This window comes from Rhinopithecus roxellana, chromosome 20 (genome assembly GCF_007565055.1).
Source record: "Rhinopithecus roxellana isolate Shanxi Qingling chromosome 20, ASM756505v1, whole genome shotgun sequence".
Lineage (NCBI taxonomy): Eukaryota > Metazoa > Chordata > Mammalia > Primates > Cercopithecidae > Rhinopithecus > Rhinopithecus roxellana.
Genome location: NC_044568.1, coordinates 53,771,518 through 53,795,144, shown reverse-complemented (window position 1 = coordinate 53,795,144; position 23,627 = coordinate 53,771,518). Strand labels below are relative to the sequence as shown.

Sequence of the window (23,627 nt, the reverse complement as noted above, 5' to 3'; positions counted from 1 at the left end):
TATATCAGCCGACAAAATTGGAACTGACAGTAGATTAAAGTAGCGCATGGAAGTTAATTGTGCTGAAGTTGAGAAACGTACTGTGGTTCTATAAGAATCTCCTTATTCTAAGGATCTATACGCTGATGTGTTTAGGGTCTCCTTGGGCTTTCCATCCTAAAATAAGGCAACTGGTTTACTTTAGAGCTTTCTACCCTTTTGCAGGGGCAGGGAGAGGAGTCGAGGGTTCCTTTGAGAATCTGATGAAATTGTTGAACACTTAACATTTTAAAGTGCACCTACCCCCAGAGGTTCATAGACCTCTGGAACCTCGTGGAAACTCCCAGCTAAGACTCCTTGGGCTGAGAGTCTTCTGCTGAGCCTTCTGGTCACCACATTCTAAAGTGACAACGAGGCTGGTAGTGGTGGGCTCACACCTGTAATCTCAACACTTGGGGAGGTTGAGGCAGGAGGATTGAGATCAGCCTGGGCAACATAGTGAGACCCCATTTCTACAAAAAATAAAAAACATCAGCCAGGCATGGTGGTGCATACCTGTGGTCCCAGCTACTTGGGAAGCTGAGGCAGGAGGATTGCTTGAGCCCAGGAGGTCAAGTCTGCAGGGAGTTATGATTGCGCCACTGCACTCCAGCCTGGCAACAGAGCAAGATCCTGTCTCAAAAAAAAAAAAAAAAATCAATCAATTAATCAAAAATAAAGGTGCACCTAGAAAGCAGAGGGCCATGATGTGGGGAACTTACTTTCAAATGGTTCAATAAACATATTATTAACAATACCACGTAGATAGGACAAAAATATAGATGGAGCAAAGGAGAAAGCAGATGAACAAAATGCAAAAAAAAGAAAAAAGTGGTGTTCAGGTGTTTTATGCACTATTTTTGTTCTTGCAACTTTTTTGTGGGTTTGACATATTTTCCAAGTAAAATGTTAAAAAAAAATCAGTTGTTTGGCAACTAGTAATCTTTCATTAGGTGATCCCCAGGATCACTGTGTCACTGTGAGGAAGAGGAGGCAGGGAGTTTGATACGCTGCTGGAGAAAGGCAGGCCACTGAGTGTGTGCAGCCAGGTAGCCAGGCGCTTCCAGAATGAGGCCTCATGGTGGAGGAGGTGCCCTGATGCGGTGGGCGGGTGGTGGAAAGAGAGCTCAGTGAACTTACATTCAGACTTGGACCACTTGCTGATTTTTGCCAAGGGGGCAATTTTGTGGATAGTGAAGGGACAGAGTCTGTTTTTCTTTCTTACCTCTCTCTGTGTTCTTATCTGCTCCCTCCATGGTATCAACTGTGGCAATGAGCCCTACTTCCCAAAGTCACAGACTGTCCAAGCCGGGAAGGACTTTCATCCTCTCTTCTAAACTCTCCTGGGACACATGAGAAAATGAAAGTCTGGTGAAACTGATTTGTGTAACTTTGTGTTACGCAAAGTACCTGGGACACCCGAGACATCTGCTCAGGACAGCATGGCAAAATGTTGTTACAATCTCATCTTGAATCTTTTCTTTGAGGGGTTGGATGCTGTTTTAGATGAGCCTAACAGCAGCAGCATGACAGAGTGATCTGCTGGAAACTGGGACACTTGGATCTAACTAGATGACCTGGCTGTGTGGCCTTGGGTTGGTGACCCTCCCTCTCTGAGCCATAATCTCTCCTTTTTTTTTTTTTTTTTAAAGACAGGGTCTCACTCCATCGCCCAAGCTGGAGTGCAGTGGTACCATCATAACTCACTGCGGCCTCGACCTCCCAGGCTCAGGTGATCCCCCCACCTCAGCCTCCTGAGTAGCTGGGACTACAGGCATGTGCCACCACACCCCGCTAATGTTTGTATTTTTTGTGGAGACTTGGTTTTGCCATGTTGCCCAGGCTAGTCTTGTGCTCCTTGGCTCAAGTGATCCGTCCACCTTGACCTCACACAGTGTTGCAATCACAGGCATGAGCCACTGCACCGGGCTTAATCTCTCCATTTTAAAATGAGGGAGTTGATTTACTTAAGAATTTGTTATCCTTCTGGAGGGGTCATTGATTCCCTTGAGAATCCAATGGAAACACTGGACACTTTGCACTGTGAAATGCACATCACCTGCAGAGGTGCACGCGTCCCTCGTGGAAACTCCCTGCTCGGATCGACTGTCTTCCAGTGGGACTTCCAGTTACTATATTCTAAAGTCCTAAAGCCATCGAAATAGAGTCAGTGGTCCCCAGTACAGTCTTGCATCCCTTTCACGCCATTGAAGAATTAATTCACCCTTCCCCAGCTCACTACTTGGGCTCAACTCTGTCTGGCTAGGACATGCTGAGTCAAAGTTTCCCAGTTACCGCTGGCAACCACGTCCACAATACAACACAAAATGGCTTGCCATGAAGGGCTGTTTTCTCTTTGCCTTCGGCTGGAAGATGTCCACCTTTGGCTACAGTCGTGCCCACTGGCCTCAGAGAACACAAGCGCTTCGGGGTAACATAAGGGACCTTTCAGCCAACAGGGGTGAAGAAACTGCCTGGTAACTTGCTTGTCACGTCCCCCCTATTCAATCAGCATGAAGGAAAGGTGGTTCGGCAAGGCTAGACTAAAACAATTTAGACCCGTCTCCTGGGACATTACCAGGGAGAAAAAATAGAGTATTTAATTAAGCCCCACATGCGAGCAATCAATTCCAATTGTCCATGTCTAATTTAGCAGAGAATCTCAACTGGGTGAATGTTAAGACTCTATAGAATCTCATAACAGTGGTGGTGCTTCACCTAATTTTGATTTTAAATATTTCTTTTAGTGCTGGCACACTTTGGTGAAGATGCCTGGTAGGTGAAGCAGAGGAGAAGGGAGATGCCTGGGTAGAAGCCAGTTACAGGGATAGGCAGAGCTGTCATTAATAAGTTTTGTACCAGGCATGCAGCACAAAAAATGTCTTCAGTGAGAAGGCAGGGCAGATGTGGGGGCTGACATGGGTCCCAGACCTTCCAGTGGCTGTTTAGGCTTTGTCTCTGGTTCCAGAGTGAGCTTACCACCCAGTTCAAAGGGCTGGGCTGGACACTGACTGGAAGGAGAGGAGACTGGGGATTTGTACATTTTTTTCAGCATCATTAATTGCAAATGTTTTGCCCCAGGAGGCAGAGCTCTGCCTGCTTCACTGCTGGTCTTCTTCATCCACAGGACAGTCCTTGAGCTTGCTTTGTGGAACCCAGGTCAGAAAACCACAGGTCTAGCCCAATACCTGCCTGCAGCTGACTGAGGGGAAGGGGCCTGCCCGAGGTCACATACAGAGTGAAGACACTGGATTTCAGCCAGTGCCCAAGCCAGCCAGCTCCCAGAAAGAGAGTAAGTGGGAGACTTTGCCCTTTTACTATTTTGCCTAAGAGTAGTTATTAAAATGTCAGTCCGGGCCGGGCGTGGTGGCTCATGCCTGTAATTCCAGCACTTTGGGAGGCCGAGGCGGGTGGATCACCTGAGGTCAGGAGTTCGAGACCAGCCTGGCCACATGGTGAAACCTTGTCTCTACTAAAAATACCAAATTAGCTGAGCATGGTAGTAGGAGCCTGCAATCCCAGCTATTTGGGAGGCTGAGGCAGAATTGCTTGAACCCAGGAGGCAGAGGTTGCAGTGAGCTGAGATCAAGCCACTGCACTCCAGCCTGGTGGACAGAGAGAGACTCTGTAAATAAATAAATAAATAAATAAATAAATAAATAAATAAATAAATAAATAAAATGTTAGTCTGGAACAGAAATACTTCTATGGCTGCTGTCCAAGGTGCCTGTCACATGGAATTTCTATCCAAGGTTTATGGGAATCTGCCTGTCACTTTGTGGAGTGGAGTGGCTGTCCAGGCTGGGGATTTTATAGGGTGCAGGGGCTTTCCTTGTGTCATGGCCACTGCACTACTATGTCACCTGGTGACATGTCAGCTTGGGAAAGATTGGGGTCTAAAAGAATGGGGCCATGTGCCCGCATCAGCTGGGGGGACACCCGGAGGACTCCAAGGAAAGGTGGGCTCCCCAGGAGGCCAAGGCTCCCTGGACACTAGATGCTGGTGCAGGGCGCTTCCTGGGCCAGAGCCCTCTGCCACGCTGCTGCCTGGCATTGCCATCTGTGGAGGACTGTGCCTGGCACATAGCAGGACATTGTGAAAAACTAACAGAACGAATGAACAGCAAGGGACTTGTTAGCAGTGGTAAAATGCTGACTACTCTCATACGTACACTACATCAGATTGGCAGGGCCTAAACCGCTTGACTGTCATCCGTTTGGATCTCGTGCACTTTCTCCAGGGGTCTTAGAGCCAACAGCAAACTCCTGTGCGGGCCATGCCACTCTGGGGAAGTGCCATCAGGATGTCTCCCAGGTGTGTCCTTCTGGGAGAAGCCAGGATTTGACAGAACCTTGTATGATTAATCCTAGGAAGGAGGGAGGGCTGTCTTGCCTGAATGGCTCAATGGCTCCTCATCCCAAACTGGGCTTCTGACGCCCAATCCAGCCTCATCATCTCCCTAACCCATAGCCTGTGCACATCACTCTGCCCTCCATAGAGCATGCAAGGCCCACGCCTTCTCATCCCAACCCACCTGTTCAGCTTCATCTCCCAAAATACCCCTCTACTCTCCAGCCCTGCCCATGTCTCTGTGAAACCTTTGGGAGCCCACTGCTTGGAATTCATTGCTCCTTCCTGCCTGCTCTCACAATATGCTGCTTTATCTCCAGTGACTCAGACCTCCATCTGCCTCCTCCCCTGGATGCAAAGGACAGACTCTGTTCACAGATGAATGGACAAATAAATAAATACATTGAAATGTGAGCTAAGAATGTCTGTCTCCAGCATGGAGAAGACTAGTCTGGGAAGCCAGCAGGGGGCAGTGCCTACAATTCCCCTTGTTTCTGTGCCAAAGCTACACGGAGTCCATGGGGGCTCAGCTGTGGATGAAAAGCCATGATCCCCTGCAGTGTGGGAGGAACCAGCAGCAGGAACGATCTTCTCAAGGGACAACGTGGACCCTGAAAGAGTTTGTCTCTGTCAAGGCTAAGGACTGGATAACTGGAGAACACCACACCAAGAGTCCAGGCGGCCAAGGAAGGCCTGGCTGTGCTGGCAAGTGGAGTTTCTGCCCAGGTCCCAGGTCTCAGGTCCCAGGTCCCAGACATGCCTGGGGATGCCCTGCTCCTCCTTGAGCTCCAGGTGGGGGATGGCAGGCTTGTGGGCATCAGCCTCAACATGGGATTTACTGCAAAAAGGCTGATTCTTCCTTCTTAGCTACAAGTGTTCAGAGCTGGCAGGAGGCAGCAGCATTAGGGAAATACCACTGGTGGTGGTAAGCGGAAGGAGAACATATTGATCCCTCTGGAACCCGTGGAAAGGTTGGGTGGGGGAGTTTGATCAGAGGGGTTTGCAGTGACTGGACCTTTGATTTCCAATGGTGGCATGGCCCAGGAAAGATGGTCTTAGCGAAATCATGAAATTCTGTAGGCTCAGTGTGCAAATACCAATGGTTACTAGTTCTGTGGGCATCCAGAACCCAGCCTGGGATGTTAAAACCTCTGCTGGGAAGGAAAAGAGAATGAAAGAAGACTGAGCTACTCCAGCAAGATTGGACGTGCTCAGTAGATGGGCAGATAGAGGAAAAGGCAAGCAGGCTGGACACAGTCAGCCTGGGACATCGGGCCCCGAGGGACAAAGATCACAGACACACAGCCTCTGTGGTTTTATACCCCTCCAGCTTTGGGAGTCCTCCCTGGGTTCTAGAACATCACTAGGTGGTCTATGTGGGGTACCCTTGAGTGTGTTTCAGGCAGGGCGATGGGTTGAGGTTACCATGTAGTCACAGGGAATGCTGAGTTACATGTGCATGATAGGCAAGGCTGGGCCCTCCAGGATTAGGTCATTGACATCGTTCATGAGCTCATGTTCACTGGCCATGTGGGGGTCCAGGAGTTCACATTCACTGGCCGGACCAGCGCTTTGGAGGTGGCGGAGGCGGGCCTGAAGCTGCTCCTGCTCCTTCTTGAGCTCCAGGTAGGAGTGGGAGAAGGTGTGGAAGATAGACGTGGCTGGGAAGGCCATGATGAGGATCCCACTCAGGATGCTGCTGAGGGCCACCATCTGGCCTGGCACACTGCGGGGCACCATGTCCCCGTAGCCCACCGTTGTCATGGAGATGATGGCCCACCAATAGGAGGCGGGGATGCTGGTGAACTCCAGCACCCGCCCTGACTCCTTCTCGGCCACGTAGACCAAAGGGGAGAATAGGGTGACGGCCACAGCCAGGAAGAGAAGGAGCAGGCCGAACTCGCGTGTGCAGCGGCGCACAGTGAGCCCCAGCGTCTGCAGCCCCAGTGAGTGGCGGGCCAGGCGCATCACGTAGAGGATGCGCAGTGCCCGCAGCACACGCAGGACCAGCCCCACCTTCTCCAGGTAGGAGCTCCCGCTGGGCCTCTCGCCATCCTCCGGGGGCTCCTCAGACACCGCCAGTGACACGTAGTATGGGGAGATGGCCAGGATGTCGATGATGTTCAGGGGGCCCTGGAAGAACTGACACTTGTCTTGGGCCTGGACAAACCGCAGGCAGAACTCCAGAGAGAACCAGGCCACGCAGACGGTCTCCACGATGAAAATATAGTAGCACTTCCGAGAGCATTCGCCCTGCGGGGAGAAGAGGCAACAACGCGGGGTAGAGAGTGGACCCGCAACAGCGCTGGAAATTGGGGGACGACTTCATGCCCACGAGCTTTGTGCTGTAGACTTAGTTGTCCACCAGAACCTCCTTTTACACAATTTTCCAGTTGTGGCTGGGTATACAGCAGATTGGCTAGGTCAGAGACTGTTTTTCTGGCTTCCCTTGCCACTAGGTGTGGCGAAATGACTAAGTCCTCACCTCTGGACTGGAAACAGAAGTGATGCAAACCACCTCTGGATCTAACTCGTGCACACTCTTTTCATCCTTCATGTGAGCCAGGACAGCACAGATGGGCCTGCAACCCAGCTAAGAAGAGAGGACTGGACCAGTGCTCCAGGGCAGAAGGGAACATCAAGGTGGGAGAATCTGGAATAAGAGTTGTCTATACTCACCCACATCCCTCACCTTGGGACTATTGCACAACAAATTTGGTTTAAAACTATTCTAGTTTGCGGTCTCTTTGTTATAGCTGCCAGCCTCTACCTTAATGACATAAGTACCTCGGGGGACCATGCAATGCTCTCCTGCTGTTACTTGAGCCACATAGCACTGTCGTGAGCAGGCAGCATGACCCCATTTGACGGCCCAGGAAGTTGGTCACAGCAGTGAAGTGACTCGCCTGAGCTCACATACGTAAGAGGTGGTACCAGGGTCTCTTAGCCGCTGTTGGCTATTTTGTAACTTTGTTGTTTACCACCCCTCATTCGTTTAGCCAACAGAAATGTATGGAGGGCCCACTTTGTGCCAGGCATGGTGCTAACCCCTGGGCATACTGTGACTAGACAAACAGATATCATTTCTGATGGCTTGAAGGCTGGTGGGGCAGAGAGGGTTCCTAAATCCCCAGGACGGCCCTTGGGATGTGTAATTGCTGTCCTTGACATGCGGGATTCCAGCTCGGCACTTCCAGCCGGGTGGGCGCCATTCTGCGTTCTGTATTTTGTTCTTCCTCCCGAATAGTTCAGGGTAGTTCCACCAGCCCTTCTGCCGCTCAAAGTGTGGACCTTGAGCCAAAACCATCAGCCTCCCTGAGGAGGTTGTTAGAAACATAGCATCTCAGGCCCCACCCCATCCCACGGAATCATATTCTGCAGTTAACAAGATCTCCAGGTGACTCATGCAAATTGAAGTTTGACAGGCACTGTTCTAATGTGTGGTTCTCAACCTTGGCTGCAGGTTAGAATCACCTTGGGGTTCCTTGAAACATTCTGTTGCCTGGGTCAGGTCCTCCCAAGATTCTAATTTAATTAATCTAGGTTTGAGCTGAGCAGTAGAATTTTCCAGAACCCCCATGGATAATTCAAATGCGGAGCCAGGGTAGAAATCTTCGCTATAAATATTTTACACACACACACACGATACATATACTTGATGGATGGATGGATGAATGGCCGAAGCAACTTGTCTGTGTAAAAGGCAAGATGTTGACAACCACAGTTTTCTTTAGATTAAAGTGCTCTGAAGTGGAAAAAGAAATTATTTCCAGTGCCCACAGAAATCATAAGCGGAAATGTTCTTTATGCCTGGCTGCTGGAGGAAGAGAAACAGGCTGAACCATGCCAGTCTCTATTTGCCTGTCCAGGGCAGGGTACCTTTCTGGTTGGACTTCTGTGTGGACTATTGCAGGGCTGGGAGTCAGAGCCAGCACTGCCAAGGGGTGGAATCCAGAGTGTTCCAGCCTCTTCTTTGGAAACTGAAGCACAGAGAGGGGCAGGGGTCACTGTGAAGCCACACAGCAAGTTTTTTTTTAGCAAGATTGGAGAATCAGGAACTTTCTGTGCCCTGCCAGCCTTCAAGCCCTCCAGAAAGCACGTCTGCTTGTCTAGTTACAATACTCCCAGAGCCTAGCACAGTTTCAAATCCCATCTCTTCCACTTACTTGGGCAAATCACTTGTCCCTTCTGGACTTTCAGTTGTCTAACCTCTGAAGAGCTGTCGTGATGAATGGAAATTATGCATATAAAGCCATTAACAGCACCGTGCACCTCGCAGGCACAGGATGCACTGTAGCCATTTTAACACAATCATACATTGGTCATGGACCACAGTCTGCCTGGTCAGTGTAAGGGTAGCAATACCTTCTTCCTATTGCTGGATATTACAGGAAGATGAGGGGATTCTCCAACCCACTGAGAGGCCTTCGCCACGACTACCCAGGGTTTGCTTCAGGATCCTGAAGGGCTCGGAAGATTTGGGTTCCGATTCCCCAGCCCTGCTACAAACTTGCTGTGTGACTTTGTAGTGGCCACTGGCTCTCTCTGTGCTTCAGTTTCTAATACAGAGTTTGGAACAGAATTGGTATTTCTCAAAGCTGATTTGGAAACCCTGGCACCAGAAGCCCCCAGGGTGCTTGTTGTAAATGCAGATTCTTGGGCTCCCATCACAAAATCCAAACCTTAGGGTGGGGCCCAGAAATCTACATTTGGCAACTCCCCCCATTCACTCTGAGGCACCTGGAAGGTTTTCAGGCTCTGAGCTAGATTCTGCCTACAAGGCCTCTTTCTTTGCAGACATCCTGGGAGTTTCTTCCTAGGCTTAAAATACTCACAGCCTGGGAATAACTTCCACACTGATGACCCAATAGCTCAGGAAGGTGACTCCTGAGAGGCCGAGAAGGCTCTGCCGGGTCCTCCTGCCTGTGGGCCTGGCGTTTGGACATTCAAGCCATGCACACCGACTCCTCCCCTCCCACGGCCTGGCCCTCTGGCCACCTCTCTGGACTGCAGCAAGGGCTCTGCTTTGCCGCGTCACTGCACCTGCATCAGGCTCTGCTCTGCATCCTAAATCCAGCCTCCCAGCACTGGTCCCTCAGAAATGCCAGCATTGGGCAGGGGGCGTTTATGGAGCGTGGGCAGAGGAAATAATTCCCAGCTTAGCAAATATTCGAAGAAAAAAGAAAAGGGGAAAGAAGGAAAGAAAAAAGTTATCCTTTCTCCCTTTGTGGAAGTTCTGTGCTTAAACCCAGAAAGTTCCAGGTTCTAGGAAACCCCTGGTCCCTGGGCACACCGGGATGGTTGGTCACTCTATTCCTAGCCCTTGTCACAGGCAGAGCGAGGTGTGTTCTGGCTCCTTCCTACAATGAAGAAGAACAAGTGTCGGCCCGGAGAAGGCCCAGGGCATGAATGATGAAACAATACGGATGAATCCCACGGGCCTGGCATGGAGCAAAGCAAGCTGGCTGTGTGTTTCCATTTGCAGGAAGCTCGAGATCAGGCAGCCTCATCTAGGTACACAAAGTGATCAGAACAGAGGCTGCCTCTGGGTAGTGTAAGGATGGCCTGTGAAGGAAATATTCTGTACTCACAGGGGAGAGGCTGACACGGGTGCATCCGCTTATTAAATTCTGCACCTAAGATTTGTGCATTTCAGTGTATGTACATTTTACCTGTAAAACTGTAGAAGAAAAATAGTAACAAATGATAAGTGATTTGAGGTGGAGAGGGGATGGAAAGAGAGAGGAAACAAGAATGGCAGAATATTGGCTGGGCACGATGGCTCACGCCTGCAATCCCAGCACTTTGGGAGGCCAAGGCGGGTGGATCACCTAAAGCCAGGAGTTCGAGACCAGCCTGCCAATATGGTGAAACCTTGTCTCTACTAAAAATACACAAATTAGCCAGGCGTGGTGACACATGCCTGTAATCCCAGCTACTTGGGAGGCTGAGGCAGGAGTATCGCTTGAACCTGAGAGGTGGAGGGTGCAGTGAGCCGAGATCGCACCACTGCACTGCAGCCTGGGTGATAGGTGATAGAGTGAGGCTCCATCTCAAAAAAAAAAAAAAAAAAAAAAAAAAAGTGGCAGAATATTGACCATTGCGTGTAGCTGAGTCATGGTTTCCCAGGGGTTCCCTATATTATTCTATTGACTTTGTAAATGTCTGAAATTCTCCATAATGAAAAGTTAAACAGAAATAAAGGATAATCAAAACCACAATAAGACACAATTTGACATCCACTAGGATGGCTAGAATCATAAAGACAGACAATAGCCAAGTGTCGGTGAGATTGTGGAGAAACAGGAACCCGTCACTGCTGGTGTGGATGTAAAATGGGGCGGTGGCAGTGGAAACAGTTTGGCAGGTCCTCAAAAGGCTAAACAGAGTTAACATGCAACCCAGCTGTTCCACTCCTAGGTGCATAGCTCAGACAAATGAAAACATATGTCCACACAAAAATTTGTACACAGGCCGGGTCTGGTGGCTCATGCCTGTAATCCCAGCACTTTGGGAGGCTGAGGTGGGTGGATCACCTGGGGTCAGGAGTTTAAAAGCAGCCTGGTCAACATGGTAAAACCCCGTCTCTACTAAAAATACAAAAATTAGCCAGACATAGTGGTGGGCGCCTGTAATCCCAGCTACTCAGGAGGCTGAGGCAGGAGAATCACTTGAACTCAGGAGGTAGAGGTTGCAGCGAGCCAAGACTGTGCCACTGCACTGCAGTCTGGGTGACAGCATGAGATTCTGTCTCAAAAAAACAAAACAAAATAAAACTTGTACACAAAGTCTATGGTAGTATTATTCATAATAGACCCAAAGTAGAGACAACTTAAACATCCACAAACTGATGAGTGAATACATAATATGCGGCCTATTCATACAATGGAATAGTAGTCAGCCACGAAAAGGAATGAAGAGCTAAATCATGCTACAACATGAATGCACCTTGAAAACACGATGCTGAGTGAAAGAAGCCAGACACAGACACCCCATGTTGGATGATTCCATTTAAGTTGGATGATTCCATTTAAGTGAGATGTCCAGAGCAGGCAAATCCACAGAGACAGAAAGCAGAGGGGTGGGTGTCCGGGGTTGGGTGGAGGAGGAAGGGAATGATGGCTTCACAGCTCCATGATGATTCTAAAGACCACCAAATTGTGCACTTTAAAAGGGCGAATATTGAGTTACAGTCAGTCTGAGCTGGCTGCGTACTCCTGGGGGAGGCAGCAAGTGGGAGTAGTGGGGGGTCCCGTAGCCTGGCCTGCACCTGTTTCACGCAGCAGCAGAGTGAGTTTCCTGAGGGCAAAGCTGCTGCCCTGGGGGCCCTGCAGGTGCAGAGAGGGCCAGTTCGGGAAGCTCCATCTGGGAGGAGCTCAGGATCCACATGACCTTGGAGGCTTCCTCGCTCCCTCTGTCCCTCCCACCAACTCCTGCCAGTCCCGCTTTGGAACGTGGCCACCTCTCACTTTTGCTGCAGCTCCTTAGTCAGGGCTGGTCCATTCCTCAGCTCGGCATCTCTTCCTCCCCTCCCTCCTGCTGTGAGTTCACCATTTGTGCCTCTGGCCCTGGCCTGAGGCCCTGAGCTGTTTCCTCTGAGGCTCTCCTGGGGCCGGGATGTGCTGACTCACTCCTCCTCCCACTCCTTTAGCCACTTTTCTCTCCTGCCCGTGCCCTCTGCCACCTTCCCCTCCTTTACTCTGCTCCCATGGGCCTCCCCCAAGCCGCCCGTCATCATGAGCCACAATCCCTCCTCCCTAGGTCTCCCCTCCCGCCCACTCCCAGCAGCTGTCCCCCCTTCCCAACGCTGGGACACAGGGACTCTGAGAGTGTTGGAACCAATTGGACGGGGTCAGCCCCATCATGGGACCCGGCCCATGAGTCATCTAACTGAAGGCGTCTTCCCTTCTGTGAACGGGGCAAGGTGATTCTCATCCTGCAGGGCAATTGTGGGCACCAGGGAGACCTGCTCAGGGACACTGTAGTGTAGGAGCTTCTGTAATCTACGTTGCTTGTCTTCCTCCTCAATCCTCTACCCCCGCTGCTCTCCGGTTCAGGCCCTGCAGCTGATCCACCATGGGCTCTCCCTGGCCTTCACCTTGGGCAGGTTGGATGGCTGACTTCTCTTCTAGAGCTTCCAGCAAATTCTTATTAGAAAGCAGCTGCCACTGGGCTGGGCATGGTGACTCACGCCTGCAATCCCAGCACTTCGGGAGACAAGAGATCACTTGAGGCAAGAGAGTTTGAGACCAGCCTGGACAATGTGGGAAAACCCTGTCTCTACTAAAATTAGCGGGGCCTAGTGGTGCATGCCTGTAATCCCAGTTACTCAGGAGGCTGAGGCATGAGAATCACTTGAACCCAGGAGGTTGGAGGAGAGCCGAGATTGCACCACTGCACTCCAGCCTGGGCAACAGAGCAAGACCCTGTCTTGAAAAAAAAAAACCAACTGCCGCTGAGGGAGCATTACTAGCTTAGCTGCTGTCAGGCAAGGTACGTAACTTCTTGAGGCCCAGTTTTCTGATCTGTCGAATGGGATTGCAGTGAGAATTAAATTAGGAAACAGGGAAATGACTAGCACAGGGCCAGGAGCCCAGCAGGGGTCTAAGAAGTATCCACTGACTCTGAACCTCAAGTGGTTCTCCCTGTGTGGAGAGGGCAGGCCGCCATCCCATCGTCTCCATACTAATATCCCTTCAGCAGCCACCGAAGCAGAGACCTAGGGACCCTCCCAGTGTCCAGCACAGGTCCAGCCTGCAGGGGCCCTTCCTGAACGACTCATGAATAAGTGGGGGTGGCGGTGTCTGCGCAGGGCACTTGCAGGGGGCTGGGAGTTGGACACGCGGAGGCCGGGGGAGTGTGAGGAGGCAGAGGAAACTGTCACCTGCAGAGCATCAGGGAAGCCCCAGGCCAGGAAACAGGGAATGTTGCTTCTTGGCCGGGACACAGGGAGAGACACAGCTGCAGGAAAAAACAACCCAAAGCAACAAAACTAGGATAAAAAGCATTTGCTAGAGCAATTACTAAATGCCACCGAGCACAGAGAAGCTCCAGAGAGCAGGCCAGTTCTTTAGGAAGCTGATTCATGGTCCGAGAAAGGGATAGACGAGGAGGCAGGAGCTGGCTCTCGCATGGGGCCTCTTACTAAAGGGTGAGGAGGCAGGGAGGTGGACAGGGCAGCCCAAAAGGTGAGCTGCATCCTGGGGAGAGAGCCCCAAGAGTCTCAGTTGGTCTTTTAAGAATCTCTCTCTGTGGGCTGGTCGCAGTGACTCATACCTGTAATCCTAGCACTTTGGGAGGCTGAGGCTAGTGGATCACCTGAGGTCAGGAGTTTGAGACCAGCCTGGCCAAAATGGCAAAACCCTGTCTCTACTAAAAGTACAAAAATTAGCTGGGCATGGTGGCGGGCGCCTGTAGTTCCAGCTACTCTGGAGGCTGAGGCAAGAGAATCACTTGAACTCAGGAGGCGGAGGTTGCAGTAAGCAACCTGCACTCCAGTCTGAAAAAAAAAAAAAAAAAGCCGGGCGTGGTGGCAGGTGTCTGTAGTCCCAGCTACTTGGGAGGCTGAGGAGGCAGGAGAATGGCGTGAACCTGGGAGGCAGAGCTTGCAATGAACTGAGATTGCGCCTCTGCACTCCAGCCTGGACGACAGAGTGAGACTCCGTCTCAAAACAAACAAACAAACAAACAAACAAACAAACAAACAAACAAACCACTCTCAGTGCCTTCCTTCCCCAGCCCTCCACCTTAGTAAGACACTGAAATGTCTACAGTCTAGGATGAGAAGGAAGGTGAGAACCAAAGAGCCCACGTGGTGCTGCAGAGACATCACCAAGGGTGCTTTACTTGGTTGCCATAGGGTGTGATGTGCATGTCCCTTTGACAATATCCCTGAAAGCCCCAGGCAATGCTGTGGGGCAGGAGTAGCACCCAAGGTGGGAGGAGAACCGTGGGAAGGCCGGCAGGGATGGTCTTGAGCGTGGTGAGTTCCCCTGCTTCTCCTACCGAGTCTCCAGCCAGAGCAAGCCCTCAGAAAAGACATGCTGAAAGCCAGAGCAGAGGAGCAATGAGGGCAGGCACTGGAAGGGGATGGAGAGGACATCTGAGTCACCGGCCCCTGACTCGGCCATTGCAATTCAGGTTGGAGGGAGCCAGGGACGGAGGCTGGTGAGCAGAGCAGCAGAGCAGGTGCAGGGGTGTGAGCCCAGCTCCAAGGGGGAGCAAAACAACAAGCATCCACTCTGTGCTGGCACCTGATATACAGGTGCTCATTCAGTCCTCAGCACCACCCTCTGAATAGTGTTATGATTGTCCTCTTTGATGGGTGAGGAAATAGAGGCACAGAGAAAGAAAAGGACTTATCTGAGGGCAGAGCCAGAGAGTGGGAGAGCTGGGACTCAACCCAGGACCAGCAAACTGAAGATGCTGGCCCTTTCCATGACCTGATACTATCTGCAGTGGTTGGGATGTCTTAGTAGCAGTAGAGAGGAAGAAAAACGGTCCTGGCCAGTGGAGTTCAGGCTGCCCCGGAGGGAGGTAAAAGGCAGAGCTGTCCGGCCAGGTCTGAGGTCACGTGGAGAGGGCGCGACGGATGAATGGCAGGGAGGACAATGAAGGCAGAGGGAAAGAAAGAACCTGGAAAACTGCAGCAAACAGACAAGGACATGAGGCTGCAGGTGCCCAGGGCTGGAAGGATGCTAGAGACCAGTCAGCCGTAAAATGCCAAGTCCAGACCATCATTTTACCAGCAGGAGTTTGAGGTCTGGGGGCGGATGTGACTTGCCCTGGATCTCCCAGTGCATTCAAGTGAGAGTCGGGGTCAGGCGGGGTGGCTCAAGCTTGTACTCTCCGCACTTTGGGAGGCAGAGGTGGGTGGATCACCTGAGGTCAGGAGTTCGAGACCAGACTGGGCAACATGGCGAAACCCCATCTCTACTAAAAATACAAAAATTAGCTGGGGATGGTGTTGCGTGCCTGTAATCCCAGCTACTTGGGAGGCTGAGGCAGGAGAATCGCTTGAACCTGGGAGGTGGAAGTTGCAGTGAGCTGAGATCGCACCACTGGACTCCTGCCTGGGTGACAACAGCAAAACTCCATCTCAAAAAAAAAAAAAAAAAAAAAGAGGGTCAGGACTAGATCTTGAATCCTGCCTATTGAAAGGGGTCTGTGTGGCAGCTGTGGGAACAGAACCCTGGCTTCATGTCTCAAACTCATCTTGTTCCTTGGAGGTGGGGGTCGGTCTTTGGAGTGTGTCTTTCTGTCTTCAGCTATCAACATGGAGTAGGCCATCAGTGCTGGATGGATAAACCAATAGTGGCATATACATATAGTGGAATAGTATTCGGCCATGAAGAGGAATGAAGGTCTGACACATGGCACAGTGTGCATGGACCTTGAAGACATGATGCTGGAGCAGGAAGTCAGTCACAGGAGACCACACCTGGCATGACTCCATTTCTATGAAATGTCCAGAATAGGCTAATTCATGGAGATAGAAAGTAGATGGGTGGTTGCCAGGGGCTGGCAGGAGAGGAGGGAGGAGAGGCTGCCTAATTGGGACCGGGTTTTCTTTTGGAGTGCTGAGAAAAAGTTTTGAAACTAGATAGAGGTGGTGGTGGCTGCAGAAGATCGTGATTGTACTAAATGCCACTAAATTGTTCCCTTTAAGGTGCTCGATTTCATGTTTTGTAAACGTCAATGCAGAAAAATGGAGCAGGGGCTGGGGTGCGGTGGCTCATACCTGTAATCCCAACACTTTGGGAGGCCGAGGTGGGAGAATCACTGGAGCTCAGGAGTTTGAGACCAGCCTGGCCAACGTGGTGAAACCCATCTCTACAAAATATACAAAAATTAACTGGGCGTGATGATGCCTGCCTATGGTTCCAGCTACTCAGGAGGCTGAGGCAGGAGGATCGCTTGAACCCGCGAGGCAGAGGCTGCAGTGAGCTGAGATTGTGCCACTGTACTCCAGCCTGGGTGACAGAGTGAAACCCAGTCCAAAAAAAAAATATGAGCAGGGCTGCTCAGAATCTAAGCTCCAAGGAAGTAAGAAATTTGTCTTCTCTCCAGCACCCAGAAGAATGGGCTTTAGTGGGCAGTCAATGACTGTTGCTGAAGGAAGGTAAAGGATGAATGTTTGGTTTCCAGTTAACTACTACCGAATGAATGAATGAATGATGATCGGTGTGATGGACGTTCACTGAGCACCTCTGTGTATCGGCACTCTCCCAGCTGCTTTATGCACCACATGACTCCTTGAGGGAAGCGCTTAGAGACCCCCATTTCACAGAGGAGGAAACTGAGGCTCAAGGAGGTTAAGCGACTTTCCCAAGATCACTGGGTTAGTCACGGGTGAGGCCAAGGTTGAAACCCAGGGCGCCTGGCCTTTGCACCATCTTGCTGGCCCGAGAGCTGTTTCACAAAGTCTGGCTGCCTCAGAAGCACAAAGTGCCCCCGAGGCTGAAGTTCTAGACTACAGGTGAAGTGGCCCAGAATTGAAAGTTAGGACTGGGCACGGTGGCTCATGCCTGTAATCCCGGCATGTTGAGAGGCCAAGGCAGGTAGATCACTTGAACTTAGGAGTTTGAGACCAGCCTGGGCAAAATGGGGAAATCCTGTCTTTACAAAAAATACAAAAAAATTAGCTGGGTGTGGTGATGCACACCTGTAGTCCCAGCTACTTGGGGAGCTGAGGTGGGAGGATCACTTGAGCCCAGGAGATGGAGGCTGCAGTTAGCTGCCAAGATCATGCCACTGCACACTAGCCTGGGTGACAAAGTTAGACCCTGTCTCAAATTTAAAAAAAGAAAGAGAGAAAGAAAGAGAAGGAAAGAAGGAAAGAAAAAGAAAAGGAAGGAAGGAAGGAAGAAAGAAAACAAAAGGAAAGGAAAGGAAAGAAAGATGGTATCAGTGTTGTGTAGTCATAGGGGGTTGGATTTTACAGCCAATCAGAGGTGAGTTCAAATCTTAGCTCTGCCACTTACTGTGAACTTAAGAAAGTGATAAAACCTCTCTGAGCCTCAGTTTCCTCATCTGTAAAATGGGGGTGGAAGTGGTATTCACTTCCCCATGCTGCCACAGGGGTGAAATCAGTACACGGTGTGAAATGCCAGCCTCATGAGCGGCACTTAGGAAACATTGGTTCTTTCATCCTTTTGGGGAAGAGTCCCCAGGGAAATCCAGAACTTTGAAATCTGGTGCCCCTTAGAAGAGCTCAGGCGCTGGCTTGGTCCTTCCTGTCTACACTGCCTCTTCCCTTCTCCATTGTAATGTTTTTTGAGATGGAGTTTTTCTCTTGTTGCCCAGGCTGGAGTATAGTAGCACAGTCTTGGCTCACTGCAACCTCTGCCTGAGGGTTCAAGTGATTTTCTTGCCTCAGCCTCCCAAGTAGCTGGGATTACAGGTGCACGCCACCACACCCGGCTAATGTTTTTTGTATTTTTTTAGTAGAGATGGAGTTTCGTCATGTTGGCCAGGCTGGTCTCGATCTCCTGACCTCAGGTGATCCACCTGCCTCGGCCTCCCAGACTGCTCGGCTTACAGGCGTGAGCTGCTGCACCCGGACTCCACTGTAATTTGCAATCCCTGGCACAGACCTTTACCCCACTATCAGGTTTACTCCAAGGGACGTTGCTATGAGAAGGTAGAAAAACGGAAAACTGCTTACAGCAAATGTCCATCCATTGTTTCTGTTTCGGATGGAGGAGTTCTGTGGGTTATAGCCCTGGGGTCTGTTCCCCCACCCTGCCATCGTGACATTTCATCTGCGTGGATGCTATCAGGGTCAATCTGCAGGACACTGGCCCCACACCCAACGGGCACTGCCTGACCCAGAAGCAGCTGGTCCCTCTCAGACTGACATTCCCTGAGGGCAAATAAGGAACACAAAGCACGTGTGTCCAGGAAGAGGCCATCATCCTTTTACGTAAATTTAAGGTCACCGTCTTGGGAGAACAAAGACTGCCCCGTCCTCAGCCTCCCTGCTCTCTGAATTATTATCTAAACAGGAACACAGCCACTCTCCGGGCAGCACCTCAGCCTGTCTCTGGGCACACACACAAAGGCGCGTTCGCTAAGGAGAAAGCGTAAAGATACTGTGGCTGGGCCCGGGCATAAATCTCTCTTGTCCCAGGAGGAGACGTGGCTGCCTGATCCTCGGCTGAAACTTTGGACTGCACAGGTCTGCAGGCCCACGTCTCCCCTCTAACTTGATTTCTCTAGTCACTGTTAAGCTGGGCCTGGGCTCATACCCTTCGTCATTTTCAAAGCATTAGATTTTGAAAAGATCTTGGCCCTCTGCACAACCGAAATCCTGGCTCCTACACAATTTCTCCCCTCTCTGGAAATCTCTAAGAGGGAACAGGTTTGTGGGCATCCAGGGGCCTTTCTTTATTCATTGGAATCAGGGCACCCTTAAGAAATGGGGTAGGGAGGTCACTTGTTTTGTCTTAATCTTTGTACTGCAGAGGCCATACGTAAATATTTCTGTGAACAAGCAGACGCTTAAATCACATGCTTTCATGCTGTAGAATGAAAACATGCCTATGACTGGCATTATCGTCTTCTCCATGGGAAAACAAGTTGTTTAGAGGCTCAAATATTTTGTGGGGTTTTTTTAGGGTCAAACTTTTGTAGGTTGGACAAGACACATTTTATTCAACTCATATTTACTGGGATCCTACTGTGTGCGAGGCACGGGCTGGTTCTCCATTTCAGTCCTTTCTATCTGGCAAGTCCTCTGATCGTGTTGTCTTGCCCTGGGACATATCTTTAAGCAAAGCGAACTTATTAGGTGGGCTGGCAACTGTTATGAGCCAAATAGAGCAAGCAGCATCTTACATATGTGTTTAGTTTCTCTCTCTGTTGATTACAAGGTAAGCTCCAAATGTCAGGATGATGGGCAGCCCGGGGGAGCTCGGTGCCGCGGAGGAGTGATCTTTTACATCAGCAAACAATCTAGTTCTCTGAAGCTTTCCAATAACCCTCTCAACCAAATGCTAGGTTCTTATTTTGCTTCTCAGACCATCTGGTTCCCGGGTGGAGGGAGGGTGTGTTGGGGTCTCCTGTAACTCCCTGGAAAGGGGATGAAGGTGTGGGCAAGCAGCACTTTTTGCTCTGGCCTCCTGGGGCAGGGTGACTCACAGATCAGCTCACCTGTGAGTTTCCCATCCAGTGAGACTGGCCCAGACACTGAGCACTGCAGGGAAACTGAGGCCCGGGGACCCTTGCATCATTGGTGTCCTTACTGTGGAGCTCTGAGGAAAATAAATGGCCTGTGCCTCAGTTTCCTCATCTGAAAATGGAGTGGGGATGCCCAGGAGAATGTTAGCTCAAGAAGGCAGGGATTTCATGTTTTTGACCTGGTCTAGGGCTTAGCACAGAGTGCTGCTCAGTAAACACATGTTGAGTTCACTGGGTGAGTAAACCCTGGTGGTGATATTACCCATTTCACAGAGTGGGAGACAGGCTCAGAGAGGAGGTGGAGTGATTTGCCTGTAGTAACAGAGTCAGGAGAGCCTGGAGAGGTGATGCTGGGTCTGTCTGGCCCACTGAGTCCATGCGTGACTGAGGGCCACTGAATGATTTTCACAGTGAGCCTTAGGCACTTTTGCCTTTGTAGGACTCCAAAAAAAAAAAAAGATGAAAAATTGTCTTTTATCACTGATGGTCTAATAATGAATATAATCCACGTTGGATAATATTCATTTTTTTTCTTCTTATTTTAAGACCTGAAGACATTTTCGTAGGCCCCTAAAAGACACCTCCGCCCGGTCACCCTGCGGGATGGAGCCATGGGCCCCATCAGAGGCCACTCACCTGGTCCTCCTCTGCCCTGAGGTCGGGCATGGTGCTGACGCACAGGCTGACGGCCGTGGTGGCCACGAAGAGGATGGAGAGGCAAGCAAAGACCTTCCCGGGCAGCCCGGACTGCGGGTTTTCCACCATCTCGCGCAGTCGGTTCATGCAGAGGCCCCAGCGCGAGGAGTGCGAGGCAGGGCGGCGGGTCTCCCTCTGCTGCCGCAGAACCTCCTCCCTGTGCAGCTTGGCCAGCTCCTCCAGCTCCTCCAGCTTCCTCAGCAGCTTCCGCAGGCAGCACCTCTCCAGGTGGGCCTCCTCGATGCCCCAGTAGGCCAGCTCCTCCTGGAAGGACAGCGCGCACATCTCCTGCAGCAGCACCAGCTTCCCGGCCGCCAAGAAGCTCACGATCACCCCGAAGGCGCTGGGGCTCCTGTCGAAGAAGAACTCCTGGCTGTCCTCGTCGTAATCATCGCAGAGCTGCGCGATCTCCTCGTAGCTCCGACAGAGCCTGAGTTTGCTCAGGCGGCTGAGCGGGAACTGGTCCAGCGTGCTCCAGGGGAGGCGATACCTCCTGCCCCCCACGTTGATCAGGATCTCCTTCTTCAGGTCCACCGGGGAGACGTCCAGGGCGCCCACCTTCCGCACCCTACGGTAGTAAAGGCCCTTGATGGACGGCATCTTCACGGGGCTGGACAGGAGCTGACTCCAAGGGCTGTGGGAACCATAGTGGTGGTGTCTGGGATGCAGGCCCCGGTCTGCGGAAGGCATGGGCATTGCTGAAGACCACACGGGGAGGAAGTGCTGGGTTTACCAGTCTGACACCCAAGGGACAAAGAGCGAGAAAAAGGAAGGGAAATCAGTCTTGGGGCAAAGAGTCCTGGATGTCGCGACTGCAGATGTTCTTACATGTGCTTTCCTGCAACTGCATCTGCATGGCTTGTTCTTTTAACTTTTAGCTCAACACATATTTATTGGGCACCTACTGTGTGCTTGGGATACATCAGTGAACAAAACCCTTCCCTGGTGGAACAGCTACTGGTATCGCAGAAGAATGTCTCCAGAACAGACGTTGCATGGATGGGGACTGAATTGCATGGATGAGTAATTCAGTCCTGAGCTGGACAAATCAGAGCGGTGCCACTTCTGGGCTCTGTGGTCTCAGGTATGTGGCTTTACCTCTCTGATCTCAGCATCATTCATTCAAATGACAAGACTCGGACTAATCTTGCAAGGTACAGTTGGTAAAAATAGAGCTTAAGAATGTTGGCTCTCAAGACGGACTGCCACCACAGGTGGGTTACTGAGTGTCTCTGAGTCCTTTGCTTTATCTGTGTGACGGGGGCAGTTTGAGTGCCCACATCGTAGGGCATGGCAAGGGTTATATGCAGTAATATACAAGAAAGTGTGTATTAATAACACTTCTAGATGCTTCTGACATGCCTGGCTTCCCCTAACTCACTTCAACAACCTCACAAAGTAGACATAAGATCTCCACTTTATAGATAAGGAGGCTGATGCACGGAAGGCTTGCGTGTCTTGCCTACAGTTTAGCAAGCACCTGACATCAGGAAGTTCAGCGAGGGTCTGTTATTAAAGGTTGGAACAGACCAGGAATGTGACTGTCCTTAGCACAGCATCTAAGCATCTAGGTCTCAGGAGGAACTCCACCAGTCTCACTTAATCACTCTTGGTTGCTTTCTCATTTGGGGAGGCCTTTGCTAAGGGGACAAAGGAGCATGGCATACTTGCAATCACAGTACTCCTCCATGTTCATTGTGTGCTTGCCTCAGCCATCCTTGCTGTGTGACCTCCAGCCAGTTACTCCCCCTCTCTAGGGCCATGGTCTTGTATCTGCAGAATGAAGGAGGCCTCCGGGCACAGTGGTTCACACCTGTAATCCCAGCACTTTGGGAGGCCAAGGCAGGTGGATCATCTGAGGTCAGGAGTTCGAGACCAGCCTGGCCAATGAAACCCCGTCTCTATTAAAAATACAAAAATTAGCCAAGCATGGTGGCATGTGCCTGTAGTCCCAGCCACTCAGGAGGCTGAGGCAAGAGAATGGCTTGAACCTGGAAGGCGGAGGCTGCAGTAAGCCGAAATTGTGCCATTGCACTCCAGCCTGGGCAACAGAGCAATACTCCGTCTCAAAAAGAAAAAAATGAAGGGGCCTCTAATGCTCTCTCCTTTTCAGACCTATATGAGGTGCTTGACTTAGTGTGAGTGTTTTAGATTTAGCCAATTCACATATTTAAAAAGTCCTTTCCACAATATTTCTAACCTTCAGATCCTGCAACCATTTCTTATGCCATTCATTCTAGCCAGAGCCATTTCCAAAGCATCTATAAGCTTACATTTTCAGATGCACTCCACTCCAATCAAGAGAGAAACTCGGCGGCTGAATGGAAATCAAAGTTCCTCTCAATTTCAGAGCCAGTTGGATTCTGGTAGATAGTGGAGAGTGAACTGCAGCCTATTTCACACTCTTGCTCCCCACACAACATTCTGTTGTTCCGAATGCATTACTTTGCTCACAGGGGATGGCTGGAGGAGGATGAGGAGCCTGCAGAGAGAAGAGTATTTTGAAATCCTGGGATCCCTTTGCAAGCTTCCTCATTTTCCCAGTGCAAAAACCAAGACCCAGCGAGGGGAAGTAACTTGTCCAAGGTCACACAGCAAATCCAAATCCAACCCAGCACTCTGTCCCCCAGCCTGGGGCTCCTTCCAGAACCTGAACAATTCTGGATTGTTCAATCCCCTTTCTGCATTCACTGAATAAACCCAATTTTGCAGTCTACGACTCTCCAAACAGCTGGCAAGCAGCTCCTTCTGGAGCACGGGAAAGGAATTCACTTAAAACAGCACCTTTGCCAAGGATGTTTAACAGCATCAACCTCCCCCCGGCCCCCGCCCGCCCAGCAGCAAGCATTAACTCTTCCCCTCAAGTTTCACTCACCCTCTTGTCTCAGGGAGCCAGTTTCCAGCTGTTTCTCTGCCAAGCAAGGGGAGCCCATGTCTTGGTGCCCGGGGAAGGGACAGGTTTGTGGTGGAGATGAAGGGGAAGAAAAAAAATTCCCAAAACAGCAGTTTCTGGCAGAGTTAGTTTCCAATTTTTCTTCCCGTGTCTCCTCCAGAAACCAGAAGTTCATTCATTCTGCATCTCTCTCCAGCAGCTGCAGGAGAGCCCTGGGGGATTGAGGTGGGATTGTTTTCAAGGACCCAGAAGTCCCTTTCCTTATGAGAGATGAGGGTCTGGGGGTTCTTGCTGGGAGGGAGCCAGGGCAGCTGTTCTGGTTGAGCAGCAGACTCTGCACTTCAAGTCCCACAGGGACGGCCAGTGTGGTCCTGCAAGAGAAGCCAGTGTGTGAGTGTGTGTGTGTGTGTGTATGTTGGGGGCGGGGGGTGGTGGTGGAATGGGAAGGGCTTAGAAATAATCTCTCCATCAGCCAGCAGCAGGAAGGAG

General features: G+C 50.9%; 1 protein-coding gene across 1 annotated transcript; it reads right to left on the bottom strand.

The window, feature by feature from the left end:
• Positions 1 to 4,740: 4,740 nt before the first annotated feature.
• KCNG4 (potassium voltage-gated channel modifier subfamily G member 4) lies at positions 4,741 to 23,201 on the bottom strand. Its single transcript, XM_010355635.2, has 3 exons — positions 23,121 to 23,201; positions 20,186 to 20,982; positions 4,741 to 6,622 (listed from the first exon to the last, which is right to left on the bottom strand). The coding sequence occupies exons 2-3, from the start codon at positions 20,939 to 20,941 to the stop codon at positions 5,819 to 5,821; spliced, it is 1,560 nt and encodes a 519-aa protein (XP_010353937.1). The 5' UTR covers positions 20,942 to 20,982; positions 23,121 to 23,201; the 3' UTR covers positions 4,741 to 5,818.
• Positions 23,202 to 23,627: the final 426 nt, after the last annotated feature.

Excerpts from the sequence above, each read along its gene's own strand:
- KCNG4 (XM_010355635.2), bottom strand. The coding sequence starts at position 20,941 with ATGCCCATGCCTTCCGCAGACCGGGGCCTGCATCCCAGACACCACCAC. Across the intron at positions 6,623-20,185 it reads TCAGGGCAGAGGAGGACCAG|GGCGAATGCTCTCGGAAGTG; the intron begins GTGAGTGGCCTC and ends TTCTCCCCGCAG.